At 38.4% G+C, this 14,458-nt stretch overlaps 1 protein-coding gene across 3 annotated transcripts in view; it reads left to right on the top strand.

Moving 5' to 3' along the window:
* The window catches only part of PAPSS1 (3'-phosphoadenosine 5'-phosphosulfate synthase 1), a 107,193-nt gene extending 94,453 nt beyond the window's left edge, over window positions 1–12,740 (top strand). For all 3 annotated transcript variants that reach the window (XM_016951973.2, XM_063809714.1, XM_016951975.4), the window contains exon 12: window positions 12,019–12,740. In XM_016951973.2, coding sequence (XP_016807462.1) covers window positions 12,019–12,157 — 139 coding nt within the window. In that variant the 3' untranslated portion in view covers window positions 12,158–12,740. The remainder of the gene's footprint in view (window positions 1–12,018) is intronic.
* The last annotated feature ends 1,718 nt before the right edge of the window (window positions 12,741–14,458 follow it).

The following is a 14,458-nucleotide window of genomic DNA, read 5'->3' as shown; positions in this document are numbered from 1 at the left end:
TTTTCCCTCTATTATAATGTAAGTCTTTGTATTAGGGTAGATAGATACAGAATTATTCAGATTAGTGAAATAGTAAACTCAAAAAGCAGACAGTACACACGAGTGAGAGTGCCTTGTGGAAATGGGTAAATGAATGGGTAGGTGGACATAAATGCCTGTTATCTGGTTATTTCCACATTTTCAATAGAGTATTTCTTTCATGTATTTGATGCCAGAGTATACTTTTTTTTTTTTTTTTTTTTTTTTGAGACGGAGTCTCACTCTTTTGCCCAGGCTGGAGTGCAGTGGTGCTATCTCGGCTCACTGCAAGCTCTGCCTCCCTGTTTGACGCCATTCTCCTGCCTCAGCCTCTCGAGTAGCTGGGACTACCAGCGCCTGCCACCGCGCCCGGCTAATTTTTTTTATTTTTAGTAGAGATGGGGTTTCACTGTGTTAGCCAGGATGGTCTCGATCTGACCTTGTGATCCACCTGCCTCGGCCTCCCAAAGTGCTAGGATTACAGGCATGAGCCACCGCGCCCGGCCCAGAGTATACTTTAAATAATGTACTGTTAGTGTCATTTTTAAAAAACACTCTAACTGTAGGCATCCTTCAAGGCTTTTTCAGATATACTTTCCATGGGAGAGCTCATCCGTTCCTGTGGTTTCTGTGGGGGTGATTTTTAAACCTGTACATCAGTGTTTCCCAGTTGTATTAGTTTTTCGTTGTTGCATAACAAAGCACCACTTAAAGTCACACCCATTTATTACCTCATGCATGGTTCTTTAGGTCAGAAGACTGGGTGTGCTTGACAGGGTTCTCTGGCCAGGTTGGGTTCTTATCTGAAGGCTCTGAAAGGAATCCACTGTCAGACTGAACCTTGTTATTAGCCGAGTTCAGTTCCTTCTAGTTACAGAACTGAAGTCCTTGTCTTCTTACTGGCTATTGGCTGAGCATTGCTGTCTGCTCCTAGAGGCCACTTTTGGTCTTTTTTTGTGGGCCGCTTCATCTCAGCAGTAGAACCTCCCTCATGTTGCATCCCTGTCATGCCTCAGATCTCTCTGACTTCCCTTCTGCTACAAGACAGGAAAATTTGAGTGATTAGCTTAGGGCCACGCAGATAATTTTGCTGTTTTAAGGTCAACTGATTAGTAACTTTAATTGTATCTGCAAAATCTCTTTTGCCATGCAATAACATAGGATGGTAATAACACTGGGGGCAAAGGTCATTGGGGCTATGTTAGAATTCTGCCTGCCACACTAGTGAACATTTCTACTTAGATTTCTTGCTTCTTTGATTTCTTTCTAAATTTATTTCTTCTTCGGCCATTTCTTAAAATGGCCAAAACCAGCTTTACCTTTACCCTCATAATATCCCCAAACCCTACATTTCTTTAGTTACTTCTTATTCGCACTATATAGAACCTGAAAGTCCTTTATCCTTTTCCCTCACTCTTCATAGCCGTCTTATCAAGTTGACCACTGAAACGTTTCTTGTGTGAATTCTTTCCTTTCCCTTTCTTGCCACAATCTTTGCAATACACATGTATTTCTGTTAGAGTATTGGGAAACTGTCTTTTCTGTTAATTCATAAAATGCCTTGTTTTTATTAATTTTGATGTTTCGTCTGAATACATGTAGAGTCTGACTATAACTGCGTGAATTTACCAATGAGTCTCATCCTGTATTTGTTAATTTTGCACATACTTTATAGTGGGGAGTTGCTTCATGATCATTAATAGATAAGACTTAATTTAAACTCTATCATATTGTCTTCTAGTATGCATTTGAATTATAATTAGGTATAGTATAACTATGTATATTTTTGAAAATCAAATTATATATTTTATATATACTGGATCTTGTATTGAGGTCAATATATTCTATTGAAATTAGTACAAAACTTTGACTTTACTTTGCATTATTCATTTATTAATTTCTTATGGAGCCTTTACTATTTGCAAATAGTTTGCTTGCAAGCCATTGCTAGGTTGTAGGTACTATAGTTGGAAACAGGCAGATATTGTCATTGCCCTTATGGAACTTAAATTCTAGGAAAGAAGACAGATAGTAAACCACTGACCATACAATTGAAGATGGTAAGTACTTGGCAGAAGACTGTGGGAAACGCAGTTAGCACTTGCTTGACCAAGCCTGAGGTACCGGGGATAGGTTCCTGGAGTAAGTGATGTTTGCACTAAGCTCCAAAAGATGAGTCAGCACTCCTTTGATGAAGAAGGGAATAATAGTATTCTGGACAAAAGGATCTGTGCATGTCAAGGTCTTGGGTGAGAAGGATCATAGAGGGTTAAACAGAGTGAGGTAGAACAGAGTCAAAGGAGGATGATGAGATATTCGGGGGCCAGATAAGGCAGTTCTTGAAAGGTAGGAGCTGGAGTTGATAAGAATTTTTAAAAGATGGTGGTGTGACTGTATGGATTGGTTATAAAAAATTCGGGTTTCTGGTAAAGAGGTAGGTTAGATTTAACAGATTGCCTTTCTGAAGAAATTAAAAATGCTGGATTAAATGAAACATTTTCATAAAAGTATTGTGGATCTGACAAGATGATGATAAGAACTGTGAGGCCAAAACCAGTAAGCGAATGCTGAAAATTCACATAAGCTGAGCGTTGAAGCTGCTTTTGCCCTGGTAAACCTAACAAACTTGAGAGTATTGATTTTCAATGCCTCATAGTGTAGATGGGGATAGAAAATACAACTCTGCTCATGATCAAGGTGGAGAGCCCAACAGGAGACACTCCCATTCGGTTGAGACTCCCTGCTGCCTTAATTAAGTGTAAGGGAGAACCTGAAATGAACCCAGTTCCTTCTCCTGTTCTAGGAGACTGTGAGCAGGACATTCTACTTTAAGCTCGAAAGCTGAAAGCTCTGCTCAAATGGGCCAGACTTACATTACCTGGGTGATATTAAAACAAACAAACAAAAAACCCTCAAGTCATGAAATTAGTTTTTTGTGGTTCTTAAGTAGGCAGGCCTCTAAGCATTCAGCAGAAGCAAACATAAACTCTTCCTAGAGCAGCACATCAGTGTCCTAGGTCTCGACTTACTCCTATAAATATTTATATATACTTAATGAACAGTTTTAGTCAAAAATGACAAAGGATACAAGGCAACAAAGCACCATAAGCAAGAAAAAAATGGAAACTACAGTCAGCAGAAGCAGACCTGCAGAGACTTCACGTGTTAGAATTACCAGATATAGATTACAAAGTCAGTATACTTGTAGTGTTTGTAAAACCAAGGACAAGTGTGAAAGTATCCACATAGAACATAAAAGTTATAAAAGTGACCTAGAAGTTTAGAAAAGAGAAAGACAGGGAGGTCAGTGTGTAGGCATGTATCAGTATCATATGGGTGGGTTGCAATGGGCAGACTGGAGGAAGTGGCTTGACTTCAAAGCATCTTCAGGAGGCACAGTCAGTAGGACTTGTAGTATAATTGTTATATTAAATGAAGGCTGTTTTGCTTTTTCTTATCAAATACATAAATTTACTCACCTCCCCCATTTCAAAACAAAACCAATTTAGTTCAGTATCCTCTTTTGTAATTCCACAGGTAATGGGCAGAGAGTTTTAATGGAAGGAACTGTAGGTATAAAAGTGTGATGGAATTAGTGAAGGGTTCGTGTTTCACACACCATCATTATTGTGTACAATTTAAATTTTCTGTAACAGCAAATATTTTGATTCCAAAAGTGTTCTGATGGCAAGAGTCTGCTTCTACATTTCGTAAAGCAGTTAATAAAAGATTTTGTGTATTTTGCTCCCTTTAGAATATTATTCAACAATAGAAGATGATACATTCTACCTAGTTTTTATGGCAAACTTTCTTTAATCAGTAATGCAACAGATGACATGGAAATATGCATTATTTGTTTTATCTTTTCATAAGCCCCTCTTTTGAAACCATTGTAGGGAAGTGAGAAGCTTACATTTTCTGGAAATAAAATAAAAGTGATTTTTTTCTCTTAGTGGTTGATACTAGGAATGATAGATAAGACACCATTAAAGAGATGGTATTATGGTATTTTTGGTATAAAACCCAGCAATACCTATATGCTGCTCTTAGTCAACTATAGTATCTGGGAGAAAGAAGGGAGGGGGAAGGGGAGATATGCATGGAGCAGTAAACAGCAATTGAAGACAGAGCAGTACTCTTGGGCTTTGCCCCCAGTGTGGAATTCTAGTGAGCTGGAATCGACTATGTTGAAGACATTTTTTTTAATGCCAGGAAGCCAAAGTAGCTTTGAACCCAAAGCAGGACAAAGGTCATTTTCTCTTTCTCTAAAGCCCTGACGGGGTTTGACCACTCTTGTAAAGTATCAGTACCAGAGAAAAAGTAAAAAGAGCAAATGAGACAGTTCCTGAATGAGTATTTTCCCTAATGCATATGTAGAGCAGTCCAGGTCTCCCCATACAAGTGCCCTTGATGTCCTCCAGTGGAAGAAAAATAGGTCCCAGCCATTTGTGCTCACTCTGAAAAACCTGTCTTCCGGCTGGGCGCGGTGGCTCACGCCTATAATCCCAGCACTTTGGGAGGCTGAGGCGGGTGGATTACGAGGTCAGGCGATCAAGACCATCCTGGCTAACACGGTGAAACCCCGTCTCTACTAAAAAAAATACAAAAAAAAAGTTAGCCAGGCGTGGTGGCAGGCACCTGTAGTCCCAGCTACTCGGGAGGCTGAGGCGGGAGAATGGCGTGAACCTGGGAGGCGGAGCTTGCAGTGAGCTGATATCATGCCACTGCACTCGAGCCTGGGTGACAGAGCAAGACTCCTTCTCAAAAAAAAAAAAAAAAAAAAAGATAAAAAACCTGTCTTCCTGGAAAGTTTCTTCTTTGTGGCTAAGTAGGGTGCCCTGATTTTGATGCATTCTTGGGTGAATAAGGGGTAAATGGAGTAAGTGCCCCCTAAGAGGTCAACCAATTGAAAATATGTTTGAGAAAAATTACGAGAGCATTTAAAAAGAGAAAATTAACGCCTATGTCACCAATACTTTTTGTGTGGTTTGCTTTTATTCTCTTTATACATTAATCTAACACAGTTGTACGTAGTTGAGTTTATAATATAATAGAGTTTTGTGTCCTGCTTTTTAATTTACTTTTCATGAGCATCGTTCCATGCTACTAGAAGTTCTTTGTTATCATTTTAATGGCTCTTTGTCAGTATCTGGTACCATACTATGCCGTAAGTCTCACTGGTTGTAGTTGAATAAAGAAGTTTATGAAGGCTCCCCCCTACTCTGGAAGAGGCTTCCTCACAGCACACTCATGTCCTTAGGTATCACTGGGGGCAGGTAGCATCGATCTCCTTGTCCCATTTCTTCCCATTCCTCTTAAAAACAGAGTATAGTTTTTCTGTATCTGTACCATCAGATGCCACTGAGATCTGGCCATGATGTTCCCTTAGGCTGTAGACCTGAGCTGTGTCTAGTCATTGACCTTCTTTCTTACTGTAAAGAGGTCTAGGAGGAAATAACTGTAAAGCTATATGTCTTATATAGTGATGTTTTGTTCTGTTACCTGCTTTTCTTTTTTCCTGTGACTTTGAGATCTCTTTTTTCTTTTCTGCCCCTTTAGGGTGAGAGTGAAATTTACATTTTATAAAACTATCAACTCAATCTTTCTTTCTTTCTTAATATACCCATTAGCAGGGTTTCTCAATCTCAGGAGTATTGGCCTTTTGGGCCAGATAATTCTTTGTTCTGGAGAGGCTGTCCTATGCATTATAGGATGTTTGCCCTGGGGAGGGGGAAGAGGATGGCAAAAATCATCTCTGTTGAGAAATTGAGTTGATTTTGCAGTACACTTTAGGACAGCCCTGGAAGTCCATTATTTGGCTGAATATTTAATAGGTGCCACACTCTAGCCTTTATTTAAAAGACTGGAGTGCTGGGAGGAAAACATGACAAATGAGTGGCTTTTATTAATTAGATTTTAGATAATTCAATTTTTCATGTCTTTCAATTGTCTTTGGTTTGAAAATAAAAATTGTTAAGTTTGTCATGTATGATGTCAAACAGTGCTTAAATTCCTAAAAAGATAGCCATAAATGTTTATCTGATTTTGAAGAGAATTTTTAATCCCAGTCTTAAGAATGCTTAATGTTTTGATGTATACTATGTTTGATGTAACCCGCTTTCAAGTTAGACTCAAAACAGATTCACTTATAAGTTACCACTATTATTTTTCGTCCTATCAAAGAAGAAATTCCCTTTTGCTTCTCTGAATTGCTTGTTGCCTAGTTAGCACTTTTAAAAAGCTGGTCTAATCGAATATGAACCTTCAAAAGATACACTTGAAGGGCCATCTGCTGACCCCAGCTCTTGTCCATGTGAGCAACTTGTAATGGTGGCTCTGATGGCCATGTATGTGGAGTGAGAAACAGCAGATGGTTGTAAAGATTTAAAATCTTCAACAAGTGGCCGAGAGTCATTTCTACTTTGGAGTTAGTCAAGATGCTGGCCACATGTGGTTAGTATGTTATGAAGGGTTTCACATATTCTGCTCATTTCGGGTTTTTTTCCCCTCCTTGCTGTTCTAACCTCTTCTCTTTTGTTTTAAGAGCTAGCATTCTGTCTGCTGTAGATTATAAGAATCTGTAACCAAGTGGTTTTGAAAAGGAAAAAAAGCAAACATACTTGTATTTCTTTTTCCAGGTGCCATAGAAGATTGGTTAACTAATGTAGTGAAATGGCCCAAATTAGAATTTATTTGTAGTGAAAACCTAAGGTCCCTTATTTAGTAGCCTTTCCTGCTACTGGCAGATTCCTGATTACTCACAGGTGAAGTTCAGAGATAATTTTAGCCCATTCCAGAAATTCTTCAGTTTTTTTTAAATTTAGTTATTTCTGTAAAATAATGTCCATTTGAAGATGTACTTGTGAAAAATATGATTTGATTATGGTGACTCTTGTGTCCACTCCTTGAACCTACATTCTGATAAAAAGTTAAAATCCTTATGTGACAGAGATGGAAATGTAAGTATGAGGTGGAGGAAAATGTGTTTTCCGTAGCCAGGGTGGAGTGGAACCACCACCATGTGGAAGCGGAAACTCCCATTCCGTGTGATGAAGAAATGCTTGTGGCATGCAGGGCAGATGGAGTGTGAAATAGCTTCAGGACAAGAGGTACCCAGGGACCTTGGTTTAAAATTGCAATTTCAGAAGGAATGCAAGCAAACTTCTGGATTTCAGACAGTTTGGCATTCTGGGGAAAGAAAGGACTTTAATTGGTCTGGCGTTTTTCCAAAAAGTTAGACAGAGTCATCTAGCAAGCTGCTCTCTTCTTTTTCATTGCCTTCAACAACAAGCACTTTATAAAGCAAGTGACAAGTTTTTCTTTTTTGAAACCAGAGTTTAAGATTTACATGACCAGAAAGTTCTAGTATCATAATTTTTCAAAATGAAGCTTATTTAGGGAGCCAATAAGTGGACCTCCTAAGGAACTGAAACACATTCAGTCAGTATTTTGTCAAATTATTATTGACCAAACCAGTTTTTAATTTTACATCTGGTTAGAGCAAGCATTTTTGGATATAGTTGGAAAGCTATCTGGACCCCCTCCATAACTAGTCAACTCCCTTAGCTTCCTGTCTAGGCTCTGCTTGCTAAGTCTTGTCCTGAGATGTAACCTCTCTGGCCTGGAGATAAAGTCAACTAACTGCATGGATGGATTATTTTATATATTCATTCACATGCAGATTCTCCACACCCTCAGAAGGCAACCTGACATCTTTATTGAGAAAATTAAGACCATTTTGCATTAACCACCACATCTTTTTCTAACACCAAATCATTTCTGTCTCTCTCCACTCCCCCGCCACCTTCTGTTTCCTCTTTTCATCACTCCTGACCCTCCTCCTTGTCAAAGCCTCTCTCCCTGTGTCTTCATCCTGGGCTTCCTTCTCCATCTTATGTTTCTCTTGTTTCTTCTCCTGGCACTCATCCTCCTCCCCTTTCTCATTCTTGCCACTTATTTTCTCCTGCCTATATAACTTGGTAAGCCTTCTCTCGTTTCCTTAAAAAAAAAAAAATCACATCTGAACTCCATTGTGTATCTCTGCCATTTCACTGCTCTATCTCTTTCTTTTATCATCTATTAAAACTCTTCTATTAAGGAAGATTTAAATTCTGATTTGTCAACTCAGTGTTTTGTTCCCTACTGTGGTCATCTTCCTAAGCCCTCTGTGGCCTTTCCATTTTTAAGTTTCCCTTCTTCCATGACTACATATAATCATCTTGGTTCTCTTTCTACCTTTTTGACAAATGTTTTGCCTTTTGGTGAGTTTTCTTTCTTTGGAGAGCTTCTCCATTTTCTCAAACTCAGTTTTTATTTTAGTTTTGATAAACTTACAAATTGTTTCTAACTCCAGCTCTCCTGATTGTTTTTGAAATCTCTTCTCTCATAGCCTTGCTTATTTTTCTAGGCTCATTTCACATGCAGTAACTTTGTTTTTTTCCCCTTAAGTCATAGTCCTTTATGTAATATAAAGATGATAGTTTACTTTATTTTGAACTATAGTAACCAGCTCATCTGCATGGACCCGTATATCATGGTCGACTTGACATTTCTTGCACATTGAATATGATAGAGGTGGGAGATACTCCCTACATTTATAAACTCTCTGAATCAAACCATCTTATTTTGAAGCAATATCTGTTAATCTTTCCTTTTTATCCATCATCTTTAATAATTTGGTGTAGACATGTAAAATGTGTTTTACCTAAGAAGATGAGAGTTGAAATACTGAGTTGAATGTGTATGTCTGTCTTCCTGGTAATGCAGGGAATAGGAAGAATAGACAGGATGACTAGGGGAGGATGTCACATATCTGAATTAAAGTAGTAGTACCTTTCTGCTTAATAGTTAGAAATGAGATTATAAAACACTGATATTGATTTTTCTTGTGACTGATTAAATGAGTCACACTAGTTTATATTCGTATCGTATATGTATAGCATTCCAGAGTAAAACTCTTAGACATGTTTCAAAGGGGAGTGGAACATTTGTTAGAATCCTGGTTCCTCACTGGGAAGTTGGAAAGGCCAGAATTGGAGCTAACAGTGAATCTAAGAGGTAGAACTAGACCGGGAACCAAGTGTCAAGTTGATTGTAAGAACTGACAGCAGTGGTCAGGCAGAGGGGTAGGTCAGGTACAGGAGATGCTTGGAGGCCGGTGGTGAAAAAAAAAAAAAAAAAAGCCGAAGACTCATATAAACCCTGTGAGCAGTTGAGTCATTGAGCACACAGATAACAAACATCAAACAGAGGAAACCAGAAGCTTGATATACCACCTAGATCACTAAGGAAATCATAACACTTCTTTCATGTTCTAGAGCCCACCCTAGTGAGTGGATAGCCCACAAGCTCATAGCTAGACTCAGTGAACTGTGATAAGGAAGATGGTGGAAAGCTGACTAGTGTGGAGGTGAGTGAGGTCAGAGAGAAGACAGATCTGAAGAGGATTATTGATGAGATCATTATGAAGGGCATGCTGAAACTTCTCATATGAATAGTCCAGATTTAGATAAAAGGGAATGTAGAAGTAGCCCAAACTTCAGTAACTAACATTTCTTATATTATGTATTTATGTGTTCACTTATTTATATCAACACTCCTATCCCATCTTAATGCATGTTAGTTTTTTGTCTTATGACCCTCTGCCACCCACTTCTAAGACCCATTCTTAATTTGTTACATTTGAATAAATATGTTTCAAAAAACAAAGTAGTAGCACAAATTGACCACAGTATTCAGTAAAGGTAAATTCCCCTTTTTGCCACAGTATAAAGTCACTCATTAAGGTCTATGAATGGTGCTATATTGAACCAATACATTTTCCTTTACATGTACCTATTTATCCTTTCATATTTCACCAAATATTTACTGAGCTCCTAGTTAGATAATAAACCACCTTATCACTGGTCAGTTAATATTTATTGAATATATTTGGTGTCCCTAGCACCATTCAGATATATTTTTTACTGCTAATGTCTGTCATTTACAGGTGTGTTAATAGCCATTATAATTGTTGTGAGGCCAGAATGATCACTTTGGATAGAGATTTTTAAAATGAGTTTTTACTCATTATAAAATTATAATAATTGACATTCTCATTTGATTTTGATAATATTGATAACTGATGAAATGATCATTGTAGAAAACTGCAGAAAACATGAACAAAATAAAAAGCACTTGTAAGACCACTTCCTAGAAATAACCACTGTTAACATTTGGGCATATGTCTTCTTTTTTTTAAACCCCAACAATGACTACATAGGGCATATTTCTTTATGTGCACACACTCTCTCTCTCTCTCTCTATTTTCTAAAAATAGCAGTGATATTTGTCTGAGTTCAGGCTGCTATAAAAAATACCACAGCCTGGAAGGCTTAGATGACAAACATTTATTTCTCACAGTTCTAGAGGTTGGGAAGTCCAAGATCAAGGTGCCAGCAGATGCGGTGTCTGGTGAGGACCCTTTTTCCTGGTTGTGGATGGCTGCCTTCTTGCTGTGTCCTTATGTAGAGGAAAGAGCAAGAATCTCCTGTCTCTTTCTTTTCTTATAAGGGGATTAATCCCATCATAGGGGGCCCACCCTATTGGCCTCATTTAATTCTAATTACTTCCCTAAGGTTTTACCTATAAGTTCATAGCAATGTTTGTATATAGTTTTGTGTCCTGGTTATTTTATTTATCATTAATCACATCATGAGCATCTTATCCCATCCGTACTTTAATGACTATGTAATATTCGACTCAGGACTATACTGTAACTTATTTAGGATCTTTCGGCCTTTAGGTTATTTATAGTATTTTGCTGTTGTAAAATGACTTTCACATAGCTGTCTTAGGTATAATATTTGTCTGCCTCTAATTATTTCCTTCTAGGTTTGTAGAAGTGTGATTATTAGTTAAAACATACTTGGCATACCTCCAGAAGCCAGGGCCACTTGGTAGTTTATGATTGCACCAGGTTTTCAGGTTAAGTCTATAAATAATGAAGAGAGGAAGGAACATAGAACTGCCAACTAGAAGTAAACAGGCTCGTGATCTGGTGACCTGAGCGACTCTGAATGCTTGCTGAGTCCTAGTTGGCCATCTAGGTTGGTTCCCATGTTTGAGAGACGAGGATGGATGAATTTAAGGTAAGCAATATATGCCATAGCTATACGTGCTCTGTGCTTACTGGTTTGAGGGCTTTTGTGTGTTTTTGTATGTGTGAAGATGAGAAAAACTATCAACACTACCTCTGTTGTGTCTTGTCAATTAAATAGTATTGATTATTGCTACTTGCTGTTCCAGAAAAAAAAAAATTCAATTTTACTCTTAATATTCCAGTATTAATTTAGCCTTTCCGATTGAAACTTCTTTAAAAGTTTTCAATTTATGCTAGTTAAATTAGATTTAGTGTTTTCTTGAAAAAAAAAAAAATCTAGTTTTAGATTAGTGGTTGCCAGGAGCTGGGGAGTAGAGGGCAGAGGGGCAATGCAGGTATGACTATAAAAGGGCAACCCGTGAGATGGGTGTGGTTTTGGAAGTGTTCTGTGGCAGCTACATGAGCCTACACATGTGATAAAGTAGTACAGTATTAAGTGCATAAGAGAAATTAGTACAAGTAAAATTAGGAAAGTCTGAGTAAGATTGGTAGATTGTTTCCACACTGATAATCCTGGCTGTGATATGCTATAATTTTGCAAGATGTTACCCTTGGGAGGAAACTGGATAAAGGGTACAATGGTGACTGGCTATATTATTTCTTACAATTTCATGTGACTCTACAATGGTCTCAATAAAAATTTCAAAACTAATTTTTTTCTGGTTCTAAAAATTGGTAATATTCAATAGCGGTGTTTTTTGTTCAGTGACAAATTTGAAATGAGATTTATATTCACAAGTACTATGTTCAGTTTTTTTTTTTCATTAAGTTTGTCTAATATGAACAGAAGGAACAAATGCTTTTTAAAAATCTAAGTTTCTAAAATTATGAAATAATTTTCTTTTTTTCCTCTCCTTTAGCCATGAAGACTTTGAATTTATTTCAGGAACACGAATGCGCAAACTTGCTCGAGAAGGCCAGAAACCACCTGAAGGTTTCATGGCTCCCAAGGCTTGGACCGTGCTGACAGAATACTACAAATCCTTGGAGAAAGCTTAGGCTGTTAACCCAGTCACTCCACCTTTGACACATTACTAGTAACAAGAGGGGACCACATAGTCTCTGTTGGCATTTCTTTGTGGTGTCTGTCTGGACATGCTTCCTAAAAACAGACCATTTTCCTTAACTTGCATCAGTTTTGGTCTGCCTTATGAGTTCTGTTTTGAACAAGTGTAACACACTGATGGTTTTAATGTATCTTTTCCACTTATTATAGTTATATTCCTACAATACAATTTTAAAATTGTCTTTTTATATTATATTTATGCTTCTGTGTCATGATTTTTTCAAGCTGTTATATTAGTTGTAACCAGTAGTATTCACATTAAATCTTGCTTTTTTTCCCCTTAAAAAAAGAAAAAAATTACCAAACAATAAACTTGGCTAGACCTTGTTTTGAGGATTTTACAAGACCTTTGTAGCGATTAGATTTTTTTTCTACATTGAAAATAGAAACTGCTTCCTTTCTTCTTTCCAGTCAGCTATTGGTCTTTCCAGCTGTTATAATCTAAAGTATTCTTATGATCTGTGTAAGCTCTGAATGAACTTCTTTACTCAATAAAATTAATTTTTTGGCTTCTTATTTATGTGATCTATTTTATATTGCTTTGTTTCCGTATACCCTTTCCTCCTTGTGAAAAAGTTTCTGATGGAAGAGGGAAAACGCAGGCATCTTTTATTACTGGAATCCAATACTTAGTTTCTAATACTGTATTACAGTGAAATTTTTGATAGCAGGAGACTGTGTTCCATTATTTTATGTGGGAAAATAATAAGGCATTCTTAGTCCATCCAAAAAAAAGTTTCTTTGAATATTTCTCTAATATTCTTAAAACGCCTGTATAACAATTTCCAAGGATTTGGAACATAGATGGGTACATACTGCTTTAGTTAGGAAAAACTAGCTTATGCTGTGGAAACACATCTCTAAATTTGTGCCATTTGATCCATACAGGTTGACATTCTGTTCACCTTAGTCATTCAGGGTGAAGTTCTCCCACCTTATGTTCCTATGTCAAAAAGAGGTTTTAGAGGGAAAGAGCATAAAAATTACACACCAACTCTTCAGTGTTTTGAATCAGAAGTAACACACATCACCTGCTGGTTCATTGGGCAAAACAGGTCACACGGCCCCACTCAAATGTAAGGAGGGTTAGGAAATGCAGACTTCTGTGGGTATAGGAAGGCAAGTAGACTGGGAATATTGGTGACCATGAGTTGTGAGTAAGTACCAAAGTTGTCATTCTGTTCTGTGTATTTGGAAGTGGGGAGTAGGGATGCATTTCTTGTATTGGTCCGTTTTCACGCTGCTGATAAAGACATACTTGAGACTGGGAAGGAAAAAAGGTTTAATTGGACTTACAGTTCCACATGGCTGGGGAAGCCCCAGAATCATGGTGGGAGGTGAAAGGCACTTCTTACATGGTTGGCAGCAAGAGAAAATGAGGAACATGCAAAAGTGGAAACCCCTGATAAAACCGTCAGATCTCGTGAGACTTATTCACTACCATGAGAACAGTATGGGGGAAACTGCCCCCATGATTTAAATTGTCTCCCACCAGGTGCCTCCCACGACACGTGGGAATTATGGGTACAATTCAAGATGAGATTTGGGTGGGGACACAGAGCCAAACCATATCATTCTGCCCCGGCCCCTCCAAATCTCCTGTCCTCACATTTCAAAACCAATCATGCCTTTTCAACAGTCCCCTAAGACTTAACTCATTTTAACATTAACCCAAAAGTCCACAGTCCAAAGTCTCATCTGAGACAAGGCAAGTTCCTTTCACCTATGAGCCTGTAAAATCAAAAACAAGCTAGTTATTCCCAGATACAATGGGGGTACAGGTATTGGGTAAATACAGCCATCCCAAATGGGAGAAATTGGCCAAAACAAAGGGGTTACAGGGCCCATGCAAGTCCGAAATCCAGTGGGGCAGTCAAATTTTAAAGCTCCAAAATTATCTTCTTTGACTCCAGGTCACGCTGATGCAAGAAGTAGTTTCCCATAATCTTGGGCAGATCTGCCCCTGTGACTTTGCAAGGTATAGCCCCCACCTGGCTTCTTTCACTGGCTGGCGTTAAGAGTGTGGCTTTTCCAGGTGCACAGTGCAGGCTGGCGGTGGATCTACCATTCTGGGGTCTGGAGGACAGTGGCCCTCTACTCACAGCTCCACTAGGCAGTGCCCCAGTAGGGACTCGGTTGGGGGGCTCCCACCCCACATTTTGCTTCCACACTGCCCTAGCAGAGGTTCTCCGTGAGGACCCCACTTCTGCAGCAAACTTTTGCCTGGCCATCCA

Source organism: Pan troglodytes, chromosome 3, assembly GCF_028858775.2.
Source record: "Pan troglodytes isolate AG18354 chromosome 3, NHGRI_mPanTro3-v2.0_pri, whole genome shotgun sequence".
Taxonomy (NCBI): domain Eukaryota; kingdom Metazoa; phylum Chordata; class Mammalia; order Primates; family Hominidae; genus Pan; species Pan troglodytes.
This window is presented reverse-complemented; position numbering and strand designations above follow the sequence as displayed.